At 60.1% G+C, this 15,352-nt stretch overlaps 1 protein-coding gene across 1 annotated transcript; it reads left to right on the top strand.

The window, feature by feature from the left end:
• Positions 1 to 2,065: 2,065 nt before the first annotated feature.
• GRIN2C (glutamate ionotropic receptor NMDA type subunit 2C) lies at positions 2,066 to 14,078 on the top strand (the record flags this gene model as incomplete). Its single annotated transcript, XM_082678464.1, has 12 exons — positions 2,066 to 2,479; positions 4,750 to 5,348; positions 5,652 to 5,766; positions 6,862 to 7,073; positions 7,230 to 7,395; positions 7,739 to 7,892; positions 9,436 to 9,561; positions 9,879 to 10,108; positions 10,492 to 10,652; positions 11,153 to 11,340; positions 12,293 to 12,525; positions 12,978 to 14,078. The coding sequence occupies exons 1-12, from the start codon at positions 2,081 to 2,083 to the stop codon at positions 14,076 to 14,078; spliced, it is 3,684 nt and encodes a 1,227-aa protein (XP_082534590.1). The 5' UTR covers positions 2,066 to 2,080.
• Between the last annotated feature and the right edge of the window lie 1,274 nt (positions 14,079 to 15,352).

Here is a 15,352-nt window from a genome sequence, read left to right as displayed (position 1 = left end):
AGAAACAAAATGAGAGCCACACGTAGGCACATTAGAAAAAGGAAAAAGAAAAGTGAAATGAATTCTAACACTATATTGTTTAACTCAATGTAGCTAAAATATTTCTTCAACGTGTAATCCATATAAAAATATTAGTGAGAGATTTTCTTTTTGTAATACAAAGTCTTCACTCTCCAGCGTGCATATTACACTTCACAGCATACCTCAGGTTGGACAAGCCACATTTAAGTGCCCAGTAGTCATACGTGACTGGTGGCTGCCGTATTTGACGGCGCGGTTCTAGAGCTCAGAGCTGGGAGGCATAAGTGGGGGAAGCTTCGGGCTTCCCAGAGGATGGGGAACCTACAGAGGTGGGCAGAGATGAGCACAGAGAGGAATTGCAAAGGAAGAAATGAGCCCGACAGTGCTCTTTGCAGGTGTGATTTGAAATCCCTCATTGGAGGTAATGGTGGGCACGGCACGCTTAGGTTCCCACCCTAGAATCACACGCCTCCAGGCTGATGTTCTAAGTCAGTGTACTGGGAAACCATACACGGGGGGAGATTTCAAGGGCACAAAAATGAACACAGTGTGCCCTCCCTTGCCCCAAATCCTGTCTTCTCATTTTGAAATGAAACCAAGCCTAGCCTGGTCACCATTTGGCTCTCCCCTGTTCAGAAGTTTCACCGGGGATGTCATGGAGATGGAGAGGGTGGCAAAGCTGTGGCCGATGGCCGGCTGGGAGGGAGAGCTGTATCCGTGGGCACCACTCACCGGTGTGGCTGTTTGTCCAAGAGCAATGATGTTTGTTTCGCAGGGATACACGTCAGGCCCTTGGGGTAGGTTAAAAAATCCCTCACACCAGCGATGGCCTAGGGTGGCAGGTCATGTGTGAGATACCCCGAGCCCTGAATGAATCAGTGGTGACACACTCCTGCTGTGGAAGAGCTGCTACTAATTGAGGCCACAGAGGGTAGAGTAGGGATATCCAGTGCCCAGGAGGAGGGGACTTTGTGCCAAGTAGGATTATGAAGAGCAGGGCCCTTGAGGATGTTAGATTCAGTTTAGGATGGAGAAGGGGTGTGTGTGTGTGTGTGTGTGTGTGTTACAAGAGCTGCCTTCCTTTACCTGGCTGTGGGGCTGTCACCTATAGGATGAGGATACTGATAACAGTGGGTAGCCCTCCCACTGCTGTGAAGTAGGTCCTGTGATTACTGCAGGCAAGAAATCATGGCTCAGAGAGACTAAGCAACTTCCCCAAGATCACACAGTTAGTAAGTGGCAGAACTGGGACTTGAACTCAGGTCTCTCTGACTCATATCCATGCACTTGGTACCAGGTTAGCATTTTTTAAAAAAATAAATTTATTTATTTATTTTTGGCTGAGTTGGGTCTTTGTTGCTGCACCCGGGCTTTCTCTAGTTGCGGCGAGCGTGGGCTACTCTTTGTTGCAGTGCGCGGGCTTCTCATTGCGGTGGCTTCTCTTGTTGCGGAGCACAGGCTCTAGGCGCATGGGCTTCAGTAGTTGTGGCACGTGGGCTCAGAAGTTGTGGCTCACAGGCTCTAGAGCGCAGGCTCAGTAGTTGTGGTGCACGGGCTTAGTTGCTCTGCGGCATGTGGGATCTTCCCTGACCAGGGCTTGAACCTGTGTCCCCTGCATTGGCAGGCATACTCCCAAGCACTGCGCCACCAGGGAAGTCCCACCAGATTAGCATTTGCTGTGAACCTTCCTGGGGCAGAACCCAGATGGATGAGTTTCCAAAGGTCTGGCCTTTCTAGCCAAGCCTGATGTTCAACAGTAGAATGGAAGTAGTGAGCACCTATTCTGGTCACGTTCTTCCCGGGTCCTGCCCTCTGGGCTGCGCTTGGACGCTCAGCTAACTTCTCTGTCTCTTTCTCTTTGTCTCTCTGTGTCTGTCTGTCTCCCCCTCTCTCTGCCTCTCTTTGTGGAGGGAGGTTTCTCCCTCTTCTCTTTCATCCTCTGGGTGTGTGTCCCTCTGACTCTGGCCTTTGCCTCCTCTCTGTCATTCATCTTTTCTCTCCGTGCCTCTGTCCCCTCCCTGTGCCTATCGTGGTCTCTCCGCAGGACCCTCCAGTGGACATGGGTGGGGCCCTGGGGCCGGTCCTGCTACTCATCTCACTCCTCGGTGCCTGGGCAGGGCTGGGCCCGGGGCAGGGCGAGCAGGCTGTGACGGTGGCCGTGGTGTTTGGCAGCTCGGGGCCACCGGAGGCCCAGGCCCGTATCCGCCTCACCCCCCAGAGCTTCCTGGACCTGCCCCTGGAGATCCAGCCACTCACCGTGGGTGTCAACAACACCAACCCCAGCAGCCTTCTCACCCAGATCTGCGGGCTCCTGGGCACTGCCCGAGTCCACGGCATCGTCTTTGAGGACAACGTGGACACCGAGGCCGTGGCCCAGATCCTCGACTTCATCTCCTTCCAGACCCACGTGCCTATCCTCAGCATCAGTGGGGGCTCTGCTGTGGTCCTCACCCCCAAGGTGCCCATTCAAAGTCATGTCCCTACATCCCATGAGCCTGGAGCCAGGCTGGGGCTGGGGGAGAGGGGCTGAGTCTGGGCCAGGGAGACACTTAGGTCCTGGGAACCTGGGATTGGGTGGGCCCAGCAAGGGGGTGAGGGCGGAGGGAGGCCTGGGTGAGGGAGGAGAAGGCTGTGGGAATGATGCTCCTGTGTTCTAGAAGATAAGCTTTCTGAGCTGCTTTCACACTTGTGTTTGGATGAGGGATGGGCAGGTACCTAACCCACCTCTGGTTCTGGGGCAGCGCTCGCCCACCTCCTCCCTGGTTTTCTGGCCTTCCGTGGTCAGGCTCCAGACCCAGAGGTGCAGGGCCAGGCTGGGTGTGGGATCTGATGTAGCTGGCCTGCAGCGGAGAACATCCAAGGGCAGGTCATGCCCTTGCTGTCCTGTGGGGAGAAAGCGCTAAACACACATTCACCAGCAATCACAGCTGGGGTCCTAGTCCTGAAGGAAAAACACAGGATGCCCCGAGGGAGTCCAGTGGGACCCCTTCTGGGTCTGGGGTTGGTCAGAGAAGGTCTCCTAAGAAATGACACCTAAGCCGGGACCTGGAGGATGAGGGGGGGGTGACAAGGTGTGTGTGTGGGGTGGACTGGGGGAGAGTGTTCCAGGCGGAGGGAGCAGGTGGTGTGAACACCCAGAGGTGAGAAGAAGCACAGAGTTTCTGAGGAACAGAGAGGAGCCTGGAGAGGGAGGCGAGGTCCCAGCCACACGGGAGGACACTTGGGTTTTACTCTAAGTAAGTGAGGAGCTGAAGAAGGTGTTGAGGGAAGACTGATCTGATTTGCCTTTCTTTTATGATTATATTTTTATTATGCGGAATTTTTTTGTTTTTTTTGTTTTTTGCTGTACGCGGGCCTCTCACTGTTGTGGCCTCTCCCGTTGCGGAGCGCAGGCTCCGGACGCGCAGGCTCAGCAGCCATGGCTCACGGGCCCAGCCACTCTGCGGCACGTGGGATCTTCCCAGACCGGGACACGAACCCGCGTCCCCTGCATCGGCAGGCGGACTCTCAACCACTGCGCCACCAGGGAAGCCCTATGGGGAATTTTGAGCATACATAAAAGTAGAAGAGTATAATGACCCCATGTATCCCCTATCCACCCCAGGCCAACCGTGCCTCAGCCTTACCCCCACCCACTTCTCTTCTGTTTTATTTTGAAGCAAGGCCCAGACACAATATTTATTCCATCCATAAATACTTCAATACACATCTCTAGATGATAGGACTTTACAAAATAATAAAACCACCATACATCATCACATCTAAAAAATAATAAAAATTCCTTAACATCATAAAGAATCCAGGCAGTGTTCAAATCTTCTGCGTTGTCTCATAAATGTTTATTTTTATGTCTGTTGACTTGAATCAGGAACCAAATTAGGTTCCCACGTGGCGATTGGCTGGGATGACTTACGAGTCTTCCCTCTCAAGGCTCCTCCTCCATCTCTCTCTTTTTTCCTTGCAAATTTGTTTGTTGAAGGAACTGGGTTACTTGTCCTGTAGAGTTTTCTCGGAGTTGCTTTTTTAAAAGATTGGGACAGTCGCAGTGTGGTGAAATCTTGGAGGGGCTGCAGTGGCAGCAGGGAACCCACAGCTAGGAGAGGCTTGCGCTAGCCCAGGCTCGATCTTGCAGTGTCCTGGGCGTTTGTGGTGGCAGAGGCAGTAGAGAGGAAGAACATTCTCATCCCCAGGGCTGCATAGAGGATGGTGCTTTCCCAGTTACCTGTGGGCCTGACATTAGCTCTCAGCACAGTGGTTCTCCACCCACACAGTGCTTTAGAAAAATACAGACACCCAGTGTACCATGTCTAAGATTCCCATTCAGTTGGTCTGGACTAGCGGGCTCAAGAGTCACCTAAAGAGCTTGTTGAAATACAGATTCCCGGGCGCCATCCTCAGGGATTCTGATCCAGCAGGTGAGCACTGAGCCCGAGAATCTGCATTTCCTACAAGCTCCCAGCTGACGCTTCTGCTGGTTTGCGGTCCAGCCTTGGTCAGGCACGAATATTTAAAAAAAATCTCTCCAGGGCATTCTAATGGGCGGCAGGGGCTGGGAACCACGTGCGGGGCGGGCGGGCGGGAAGGAGGTTATCGCGAGACTAGGGCTCCCGGGACACTCAGCACCTTCCGACGCAAGGGTGTGTGGGAGTTGACGGAGGGAGTGGAAGTTGGGGCGGGGCGGGACTCGGCTCGCCCCACCCCCCGCTCAGGCCCCACCCCTCCCCCTAGGAGCCGGGCTCCGCCTTCCTGCAGCTGGGCGTGTCCCTGGAGCAGCAGCTGCAGGTGCTGTTCAAGGTGCTGGAGGAGTACGACTGGAGCGCGTTCGCCGTGATCACCAGCCTGCACCCGGGCCACACGCTCTTCCTCAAGAGCGTGCGCGCCGTCGCCGACGCCAACTACGTGGGCTGGCGGCTGCTGGACGTGCTCACGCTGGAGCTGGGCCCCGGCGGGACGCGCGCCCACACCCAGCGCCTGCTGCGCCAGATCGACGCCCCGGTGCTGGTGGCCTACTGCTCGCGCGAGGAGGCCGAGGTGCTCTTTGCCGAGGCGGCCCAGGCCGGCCTGGTGGGGCCCGGTCACGTGTGGCTGGTGCCCAACCTGGCGCTAGGCAGCACCGACGCGCCCCCCGCCGCCTTCCCCGTGGGCCTCATCAGCGTCGTCACCGAGAGCTGGCGCCTCAGCCTGCGCCAGAAAGTCCGCGACGGCGTGGCCATCCTGGCCCTCGGCGCCCACGGCTACCGGCGCCAGCACGGCACCCTGCCCGCCCCGGCTGGGGAGTGCCGCGGCCACCCTGGGCCTGTCAGCCCTGCCCGGAAGGCCTTCTACAGGTGGGCACCTGCCCAGGGCATAGGATGGCCACGAGTGGCCATGAGTTTGGGCTCACTGATCACACCTCCCACTAGGTGTGTGCCTGGGGCCAAGTGACCTCACCTCTCTGGGCCATTGTTTCTTCATCTGAGAAAAGAGCAGGGTGTGAGGGTGTGGTGAGGATCTCGGGGGTCAACACAGGGAAACAGAACAATAATTACACAAATGCTACCTGTTGGTGGCGGTGATGAGGCAGAAGGTGGGGGAGGGCACAGCTGGTCCTGGTCAGGGCTAAGAGGACCCTGGCTTCTCCCCCCTCGCAGGCACCTACTGAATGTCACCTGGGAGGGCCGGGACTTCTCCTTCAGTCCTGGTGGGTACCTGGTCCAGCCCACCATGGTGGTGATCGCCCTCAACCGGCACCGCCTCTGGGAGATGGTGAGAAGGGGGTGAGCCCAGGGGCCCTCGGTGTCCTTTCATTTTATCCCCCCCTCTTGTCCCACAGCTGAGCAGAGTCCCTTCTGTCCCTCATCCAGCCCCTCATCCTTCAGGTCTCAGCTGAAACATTTCCACTGAGAAGCCTTCCAGGTCTCCCGGGGGTCTGAGGCAGCCCTGCTCGGGGCTCCCACAACACCCTTCACTATAGAACTTATCAAGCACTCTTATTACACAGTCCTGCCCCTGAAGGAGTAACCCACAGCTGTGCTGGCTAGACGGACACGTAAACAAATAGAATTTGGGGTGGTCAGTGCTTAAGAAACAATGTTTGCAAAGCACTATGGGAATAGAGAGGAGGGGCAGAAATTAGTTCTGCCTTCAAAGGAGGAAACTGGGGAAGGCTTCACAGAAGTTGGGATATTTGGGCTGGGCTATGGATGGTTGAGTAGGAGCCCATCGGGAAGGGATAGTAGCCTGGTATAGACTGAGGGGAAGGAGGGTTTAGAGTTTTTTTGTTTTATTTTGGTTTTGGTTTTGGTTTTTGCCATGCCACGCAGCTTGTGGGATCTTAGTTCCCTGACCAGGGATTGAACCAGGGCCCATGGCAGTGAAGGTGCCGAGTCTTAACCACTGGACTGCCAGGGAATTCCCCTGGAGCATTTTTAAGTGATGCGTTTGGAGGTGTGGGGACTGGGGAAGAAGGGTAGGGTGATGGAGATAAAGTGGACCCGTGAAGGGTCTTGAGTGCTGGGCTAAGGACTTTATGTGAAGCTTGGGGGAATGAGTGCGGTGTGACAGGCTCAGGTCTGGGCTTTAGGAAGAGGCCGTGAGCCAGCAGCAGTGTGGAGGCTGGACTGGAAAGTGGGGGACCAGAAGCCGGGGAGGCTGCAGGGAGCCCTCTCCTTGGCCAGCCCCTTGCCCCGACTCTCCTGTTCTCCAGGTGCTCCCGCCCCAGGCCCTGCTTCGTCCTGCCCCGAGTGACCTTAGGTGTGGTGGGAGGATTCTTGGTCCTGCAGGCCTCGCCCAGAGGCCCCACCTATAGCGTGGGCTTAGTGGGGCTGAGGGTCCCGGGCTGAGGCCGGTCATCCTCTGCAGGTGGGGCGCTGGGACCATGGTGTCCTCCACATGAAGTACCCGGTGTGGCCTCGCTACAGTGCTTCCCTGCAGCCCGTGGTGGACAGCCGGCACCTGACGGTGGCCACGCTGGAAGAGCGACCCTTTGTCATCGTGGAGAGCCCCGACCCTGGCACAGGCGGCTGCGTGCCCAACACTGTGCCCTGCCGCCGGCATGGCAACCACACCTTCAGGTCCGCGAGAACACCCGGGAGGCCCGGTGTGAGCCGTGTGCCGCCGTGCGACGGCGGGCGTTGTGTGTGCCTTATGCTTGGGTATAGGGGTGGGCGTCCACCAGCCAGGCTGGGAGGAGCCGCTGGCTCTGACCCCTGCTGGTCTCTTGGTGGCAGCAGTGGTGACACGGCCCCCTACACCAAGCTTTGCTGTAAGGGCTTCTGCATCGACATCCTCAAGAAGCTGGCCAAGGTGGTCAAGTTCTCCTACGACCTGTACCTGGTGACCAACGGCAAGCATGGCAAGAGGGTGCGCGGCGTGTGGAACGGCATGATCGGGGAGGTAGGCCCGCCCCCAGGCCACCTGAGCCCGCCCACCTGCCCGCCTGCTGCCCTGGGCCCCATCCATCCGTCAGCCACGCCCGGATATTCCTTAGGTGTTTCCTCCTGGTCTGGGGATCAGTCAGGGTGGGACCCGGGCCCAGCTCCTAAGGGTCTCCGAACTGGCAGGGGCACTGTGCTGGCACCAATGATGACCCCTCGGGTCAGTACTGAAAGTGGAGCTCTGAGGACCCAAGTGGGAACAACTGACTCAGCTGGTGGGTGCTGGATGCGGGGCTGGGAGAGGAGTGGGGGAGTCCTCCAGCCTGCGGGAGCCCCTCCTCTGATCCGGGCCTGACCCCCAGGTGTACTACAAGCGGGCAGACATGGCCATTGGCTCCCTCACCATCAATGAGGAGCGCTCCGAGATCGTGGACTTCTCTGTGCCCTTCGTGGAGACGGGCATCAGTGTGATGGTGGCTCGCAGCAACGGCACCGTCTCCCCCTCGGCCTTCCTGGGTGCGGCTCGGGGTGGGCAGGGATAGTGCAGTGGACGTGTGGAGCGTGGGTGGAGATGGGGAGCTTGGGGTGCACCCTCAGAGAGCAGCACTGCAGCCTTGGGTCCTTGGAGGTTAGCCAGAGGCCTGAGCTATAATAGGTGGGTAGAACGGAGAGGGAAGAGGTGACGTCCAGGTTCAGTCCTGAGCCTGGGTGCTCAGTAAGGGCGGGGGATGGGGAGAGCGGGGTAAAAGGTGGCACCATTGTGAAGGACAGGACAACCAGCGAGGCAGGCTGCCTTCAGGAGGTGCCTCGTGGGCTGCGACATTGCTTTTTGTTTCATTTTTTGGCCTCGTGGCTTGCAGGATCTTAGTTCCCTGAGCAGGGATTGAACCCGCACCCTCAGCGGTGAAAGCGCAGAGTCCCAACCACTGGACCGTCAGGGAACTCCTGGGCTGGGCCGTTGGGACAAAGGGAGAATATTCATGGGGGGGTTGGAGGAGCCAACCCAGAGCACGGGAAGCCGGGCTAGTTTCTGACTTGATTAGAAATTCAGCATTTCTTGGGCAGCTCCCTTGTGCCGGGTCCTGTGCCAGGTGCTGGGATCTGGCCATAGTCCTGGCCTGCCCAGAGCGCCTAGTCAGAAGTTCAGGTGGGACTTGCAGTGTGGGATGGTTCAAAGAGCCCTGAGGACAGCTGAGCCTCTCGACCAGGAGCAGAAGAGAGAATCCCAGGTCTGCCTCTTCCTGCTGTGTGACCTTGGGCAAGTCACTGAACCTCTCTGAGCAGGGTTCCTCAGCCACAGGGAAGGCAACAAACTCCACTTCGTAGGATGGGCATTGTATCGAAGGAGCAAATGATTTGGGTAGTAATGACTTCTCACTCAGGGAGACTGAAGTGATTTTGTCAGAAACCTCAGGTCGGTCTCCTCAGCCCCTCAGGCCTCGGTTTCTGTGTCAGTAGGATGAGGGGTAAGGCTTGGCTTCAGAGCTCTGATTCCAAGCAGCTCACCCATGCTGGACCCGGGGTGTGTGTGTGGCGGGGGTGGAGTTCCAGACCCAGGAGCGTGGGCAGCGGTGCTGGTGGCGAGGAAGGAGAGGAGGAAAGCAGAGGGAGTTCCCTGAGATTGCTCCTGTGGCTTTGAGGGGCCACCCTCAGGGGCTGAGGGGTGGAAGAGGTTGCAGGCAGGGGCGGGGGGATGGGAGGGGAAAGGGAAAGAGCATGGGGTGCTGGCCCTCTTTTGTGAAAGGAAGTGGGGGGAAGAGGGAGAATGAGAGCCAGGGGAGATGTGGAATCAAAGGGAGGTTTCCTAGGGTGGGTGATGGGTGATGGGACCCTGGCCCAGGGCAGATGGAGGGGAGAGACCAAGCATGCTGGGGAGCCTGACCTCCCTGGGGGATGGCGTCTCTCCTGGGGCTCCACTGCTCTGAGAGTCAGAGACCCCTGAGCTCAGTCCACGGGGCTGATGTGACCACATGGACCCACCTGTCTGCACCCAGAACGCCTGAGCTGTTGGGGGGAGACACAGCGCCGCCTCCTCTGAACCTCCTGCCTCTGTCCCCAGAGCCCTACAGCCCTGCCGTGTGGGTAATGATGTTTGTCATGTGCCTCACCGTGGTGGCCATAACCGTCTTCATGTTCGAGTACTTCAGCCCCGTCAGCTACAACCAGAACCTCACCAGCGGCAAGAGTCAGCTCCCACCTGGGCCCGGGGGCAGGGGCAGGGCTGGCACTCCCAGGAGGGGTGGGCTCAGGGCCAGAGGGGCCCTTCAGAGAATGCCCCGTGGGGGAGGTCCCTGGCCTTCCGACAATATGCAGGGGGCCAATCAGATACGTGAGAGAGAGAGAGAAGCAAGGTGAGTTGACGTGCCCTGGGGTGGGGTCAGCCAGGGATGGGGTCTCCACCCAGGACAGAGCAGAGACGGGAGCCGTGGAGTTGGGTGGGTTGAACCTGACCCCCTCTGTGCCGGGCAAGAGGAGCACCAGTGTCCCCCCTTTCACCCCCAGAGTCTGGGGGCCCGTCCTTCACCATCGGCAAGTCTGTGTGGCTTCTCTGGGCACTGGTCTTCAACAACTCGGTGCCCATCGAGAACCCCCGGGGCACCACCAGCAAGATCATGGTCCTGGTCTGGGCTTTCTTCGCCGTCATCTTCCTCGCCAGCTACACCGCCAACCTGGCCGCCTTCATGATTCAGGAGCAGTACATCGACACTGTGTCTGGCCTCAGTGACAAGAAGGTTCTGGAGCCCCAGAGGGTGCTGTTGGAGGGTGGGGGGGATGCCGCAGCCAGGGGCAGGCCTTGGGTGGGACACAGGACAGTTGGAATCAGTGGAATTTGAACTGGAGGCGGGAGCAGGCAGAAGGGGGGGAGCCTGGGGAGGAGGGGGCTGGGGACGGGGACAGGGAGAGACGGCTCAGGTCCACTGACTAAGTGGCCTTGAGTAAGTCTCTCCCTGTCCCGGCCTCAGTTTCCCCGTTTGTAAAACACAGGCGTGGGCTGGACAGTCTCTAAGACCATGCTGCGCTCGCTATTCAAGTCCAGACTGGGGGATGGGGTCGGGGCCGGGTCGGCTGGAGGGCCGGAGGAGGGGTTACGAACGGCGCTGCCCTCTGCGCGCAGTTCCAGCGGCCTCAGGATCAGTACCCGCCCTTCCGCTTCGGCACCGTGCCCAACGGCAGCACGGAGCGGAACATTCGCAGCAACTACCGCGACATGCACACCCACATGGTCAAGTTCAACCAGCGCTCAGTGGAGGACGCGCTTAGCAGCCTCAAGATGGGGTGGGTCCGCAGTCCTGCACCCACCCCCTGACTGTCTCTACCCACGTGTCTCCCCGAGAGACCCAAGGTGGGACGGTGAGACTGGGTTGCCATTTAGGACCCCCGGGGACGGGGTGAGGAGGCCTTGGGGCAGAGTGCAGCTTGAGGACGCCCACCAGAGCCCAGAGACGCAGCTGTGGTATTGACCAAGGTTCAGCCGTGCCCTCAGGTGTTGGTTGTCGCCTTCTTAGGATCTTTAGGGGCCTGGAGGGCAGAGAGGGTGTGTCCTCTGGAAGCAGAGTGTCCCCTGGCCTCTCTGAGGAGGAGGGTAGGTAGGGTTCTGAAGCTGCGGGAGGGGGCTTCTCTGCACCAGGACCCCAGACAACTAGAGAAGGCTCTGCCCATCCATCCCTCCTGGGTGGTGGTCAGTGGGCCCACGTGGCCCAGACCCCTGTCAGGCTCCAGGTTTGGTGCCCTGAACCCCACTTGATCCCTGGCCTGAGGGCTCAGCCTGTCCCCAGGAAGCTGGATGCCTTCATCTATGACGCTGCTGTCCTCAACTACATGGCGGGCAAGGACGAGGGCTGCAAGCTGGTCACCATTGGCTCTGGCAAGGTCTTTGCCACCACTGGCTACGGCATCGCCATGCAGAAGGACTCCCACTGGAAGCGGGCCATAGACCTGGCGCTCCTGCAGTTCCTGGGGGACGGTGGGTGCAGCCGCTGATGGGGGCTGGGGTGGGTCCCAGGTGGGCCACAGAGCCCGTGGTCGGGACAGCTGCCCGACGGCTGGTCAACATCTCCACCACTGTCCTCTGAGTGCCCAGGGCCCGCGGGCATGGAGAGAGGTCTCTGGGGGTGAGAGGTGGGTGCAGTGGCTGGGTGGCGGGTATTAGGAGCAGCTGGATGGAGACGTGGGGAGGGGTTGGTTTGCCGGGAGGGAGCAGGAACTAGCTGGGGAGCCCTTGCAGGATGGGAAGACAGGAAGGAGCTCAGGCCACACGGTGGAGGTTGGGGGCATCTGAACTCCTTTACTTTTCCCCAAGACCCCTCCCCTCCATTGCCATCTTGAGATGACCTGGGGTAGTGCCAACAGCCTGCCTAATCCCAGAGCCAGAACCCAGGTGTGCCTTGGTACCCCGGGGGCTCACATGTGCGAGCGGTCCGGCTGGGCTGCCCCAACACCCAGAGAGAGCTTTGAATTTAGAGTCCCAACCGTATGAGATAAAGAACTGTCTGGTTTTCCATCAGTGCCGTAGAATAATGCGAGTGATAACATGAAGGTGCCTGCAGCCTCCTTGGGGGCCGAGGCCTTTTGTCTCTGTGGGCCCAGCTCCATGCCTGGCGTGTAGGTGGTCAATAAGTGTTTCATGAATAAATGAATGATAAAATTTATGCAGTCGACAAGCCTTTGCTGGGCATGTGGAGTGTGGGCTTGTGGGAGGTGGGCATGTCAGAGGCTGGCATCCCCCCCCAGCTCCCACTCTGCTCTCCTTCCTTCCTGCTCATTGACACCCCCTCCCCCCATCCTCCCCTGCCGGGCTGGATCCCCGTGTGGTCCTACAGGGGGGTGGTACCCTGGCCCCAGACCCCTCCTCACTCCAGGCTTGGGTGAGCACTGGAAGGGTCCTTCCTGAGCCAGGTGTGCCTCGCCCCCACCAGGGGAGACCCAGAAGCTGGAGACGGTGTGGCTCTCGGGGATCTGCCAGAACGAGAAGAACGAGGTGATGAGCAGCAAGCTAGACATCGATAACATGGCCGGCGTCTTCTACATGCTGCTCGTGGCCATGGGGCTGGCCCTGCTGGTCTTCGCCTGGGAGCATCTGGTCTACCGGAAGCTGCGCCACTCGGTGCCCAACGCGTCCCGGCTGGACTTCCTGCTGGCCTTCAGCAGGGTGGGTGCCCACTCCACCCTAGACAGGCCCCAGCTCCAGGGGCAGCAACCCAGCTAAGTCAGAGCTGGCCATGGCCCCATTTACAGATGTAAAAACTGAGGTCTGGAGAGGTGGCATGGCCTGCCAGCATCACACAGCAGGTGAGAAGCAGAGCCCTTTTCCAGCAGGCAGGGCAGGACTTTGGAGCCGGGCTGACCGGGGTTCGAGTCCTCACTGCCATTTACAAGCTGTGTGACTTTAGGAGAAGGAGTTACCCTCTTGGTGCCTCGGAGAGCTCCACTGGAAGCTCTCCCAGCAGCACACAGTAGGAGCTTAACAAATGTTAGTTACTTCCTGGGACTTAGAGACACCTGGGCTGATGCTTCCCACCTGGGCGTGGGGCGTGGGGCGTGGGGCAGTCCCGGAAGGGTGGGCGCCGCTCACGCCGTGTCGGTCTCCTGCCTCCCGCCCAGGGCATCTACAGCTGCTTTAGCGGGGTGCAGAGCCTGGCCAGCCCCGCGCGGCCGCCCAGCCCGGACCTCACCGCCGGCTCGGCCCAGGTCAGCGTGCTCAAGATGCTGCAGGCGGCGCGCGACATCGTGACCACGGCGGGCGTGAGCAGCTCCCTGGACCGCGCCACGCGCACCATCGAGAGCTGGGGCGGCGGCCGCCGTGCGCCCCCGCCGCCCGCCTGCCCCAGTCCGCGGCCGCCCACCCCCGGCCCGACCCCCGAGCCGAGCCCCACGGGCTGCGGGCCGCCGGGCGGGGGCCGCACCGCGTTGGGGCGTAGGGCCCCGCAGCCCCCGGGCCGGCCCCCGACGCCCGGGTCCTCCCTACCCGACGTCTCCCAGGTGTCCGGCCGGCCGGCCTGGGAGGCGCGGTGGCCGTCGCTGACCGCGCGCGGCGGGCGGCACCTCTCGGCCTCCGAGCGGCGCGCGCTCCCGGAGCGCCCTCAGTCGCCCGAGCGCTGTCACTACAGCTCCTTCCCTCGAGCCGACCGGTCAGGGTGCCCCTTCCTTCCGCTCTTCCCGGAGACCCCCGAGCCCGAGGACCTGCCGCTGCTCGGGCCGGAGCAGCTGGCCCGGCGGGAGGCTCTCCTGCGCGCGGCCTGGGCCCGAGGTTCGCGCCCGCGCCACGCTTCCCTGCCCAGCTCGGTGACCGAGGCCTTCGCCCGGCCCAGCTCGGAGCCCTCCCTGTGTGCCCGCCCGGCCTGCGGGCGCTGGACGCAGGCGCAGTCGATGCGGCTGCCGTCCTACCGGGAGGCCTGCCAGGAGCGGGTGTGGGCAGGGGCCCCCCCCTGGCCGCATGGACAGCACGCCTGCCTCCACGCCCATGCCCACCTGCCGCTTTGCTGGGGGGCTGTCTGCCCTCACCTCCCACCCTGTGTCAGCCACGGCCCCTGGCTTCCTGGGGCTTGGGGGCCTCCGGGGCACAGGGGCAGGACTCTGGGGCTGAGCACAGAATACAGGGACACTGGGGGGCTGGAAGAGGTCAGTAGGGTGGCCTGTGGGATGCACGGCTTCCCCCGACCGTGCACCTGGAGGCGGATCTCCAGCTTGGAATCGGAAGTGTGACGTGTCAGCTATTCTGCTCAGCTGGACTCTCTGCCTGGCACTGCCAGCGTTGGGGGGTAGGTGGGCTCAGGCTTTTCTGGCTTCTGCCATGAAATCCTGGCCATGGGAACCCAGTGACAGATGATGTCTTCCATGGTCAGCTCAGCGACCTCAGCAGCCTCAGGTCCTGGTGTGGGCTGGGCTTTTGCTATCTTCTTATGCAAATCCCTTCCCACCTGGCCTGGAGTCACAGGGAGCAGTGGGGTCTCCCTGCCCTGCTGTGAGCCAGTCCCTGGTCGTGGCTTCTGGGGGCTTGGTGTGGGAGCATGGAGGCTGGAGCTTGGTGTTGGGGCAGGGTGGTCCTGCTCCTGGCTCCAGCTGGCTGGAGTTTCTTCTCCTCAGAGTGCTGGGACATTAAACAAACCTTTTACAACCCACTGGTCCTGGCTGCCTCATTCTGCATCCCTGGAGGGGGCACACCAGAGCTGGTAGGCAACAGGAGCATCATGGGAGTATCCCAGATGGGGTGTCTGCCTAGAGCAGGTGGGCAGCTCCCTTTGTGGAGTATCTGGGAGGCAAGGCTGAGAGAGGGCTCCAGGCAGCAGAAGCCACTTGGTATTCAGTGCCAGCTCCCGCCCGCTCTGGTGCCAAATGAGACAAATGTGCTCAGCACGGGGGCTCTGGTGGTGATGGATGGAGCTCATCCTTCAATCTCCTTGAAAAGAAGGGCTTGTGCTAGGGGCTCTGGGGGTTCTGCCCCGCCAGGGGCCCCCATGGGAGCCTGACAATGTTATGGTGGAAACGCAGGGAGGTCTGTTGTGGGGAACCTGCTGGGCTCTCTTGGGCCCTGGCCAGCTGTGTTCGCCCCGCGGTGGCTGTGCAGGGCTCGGACTGCCTGCTGGCTCTGGAAGCCTGGCATGGGTGGCTTCCGGGGTCAGGCACGGCTCAGCCTTGGGAGGGAAAGACCTCCAGGTCAGAGAATCTGTCCCACATCTCAGTTCTCTGTCCTCCCTCTGGGGCTCTCAGCCCCACCTCCTTCCTCTGTCACATGTCACTGGCTGTGAACCATCTAAAAAGATGGCTCTTGCATACCATTTTCAATGCTTTCACCTCTGTGGTTACATTTAGCCCCACAATGACTAAAGCAAGCCAGCCCTCCTTCCATCCATTCCGCAAACACGGTGAGCATAATTGGTGCCGTTAGAGCCTTTTCTAACTGTGAGCCTGTGAAGTCCAAGGCCTTGTTGTCCCCGGCAATTTGGGTGAAGCAGGGCAGAAACTTAACTCCATGTAGT

Source organism: Grampus griseus (assembly GCF_964374135.1).
Source record: "Grampus griseus genome assembly, chromosome: 20".
In the NCBI taxonomy this organism is placed as follows: domain Eukaryota; kingdom Metazoa; phylum Chordata; class Mammalia; order Artiodactyla; family Delphinidae; genus Grampus; species Grampus griseus.
This window is presented reverse-complemented; position numbering and strand designations above follow the sequence as displayed.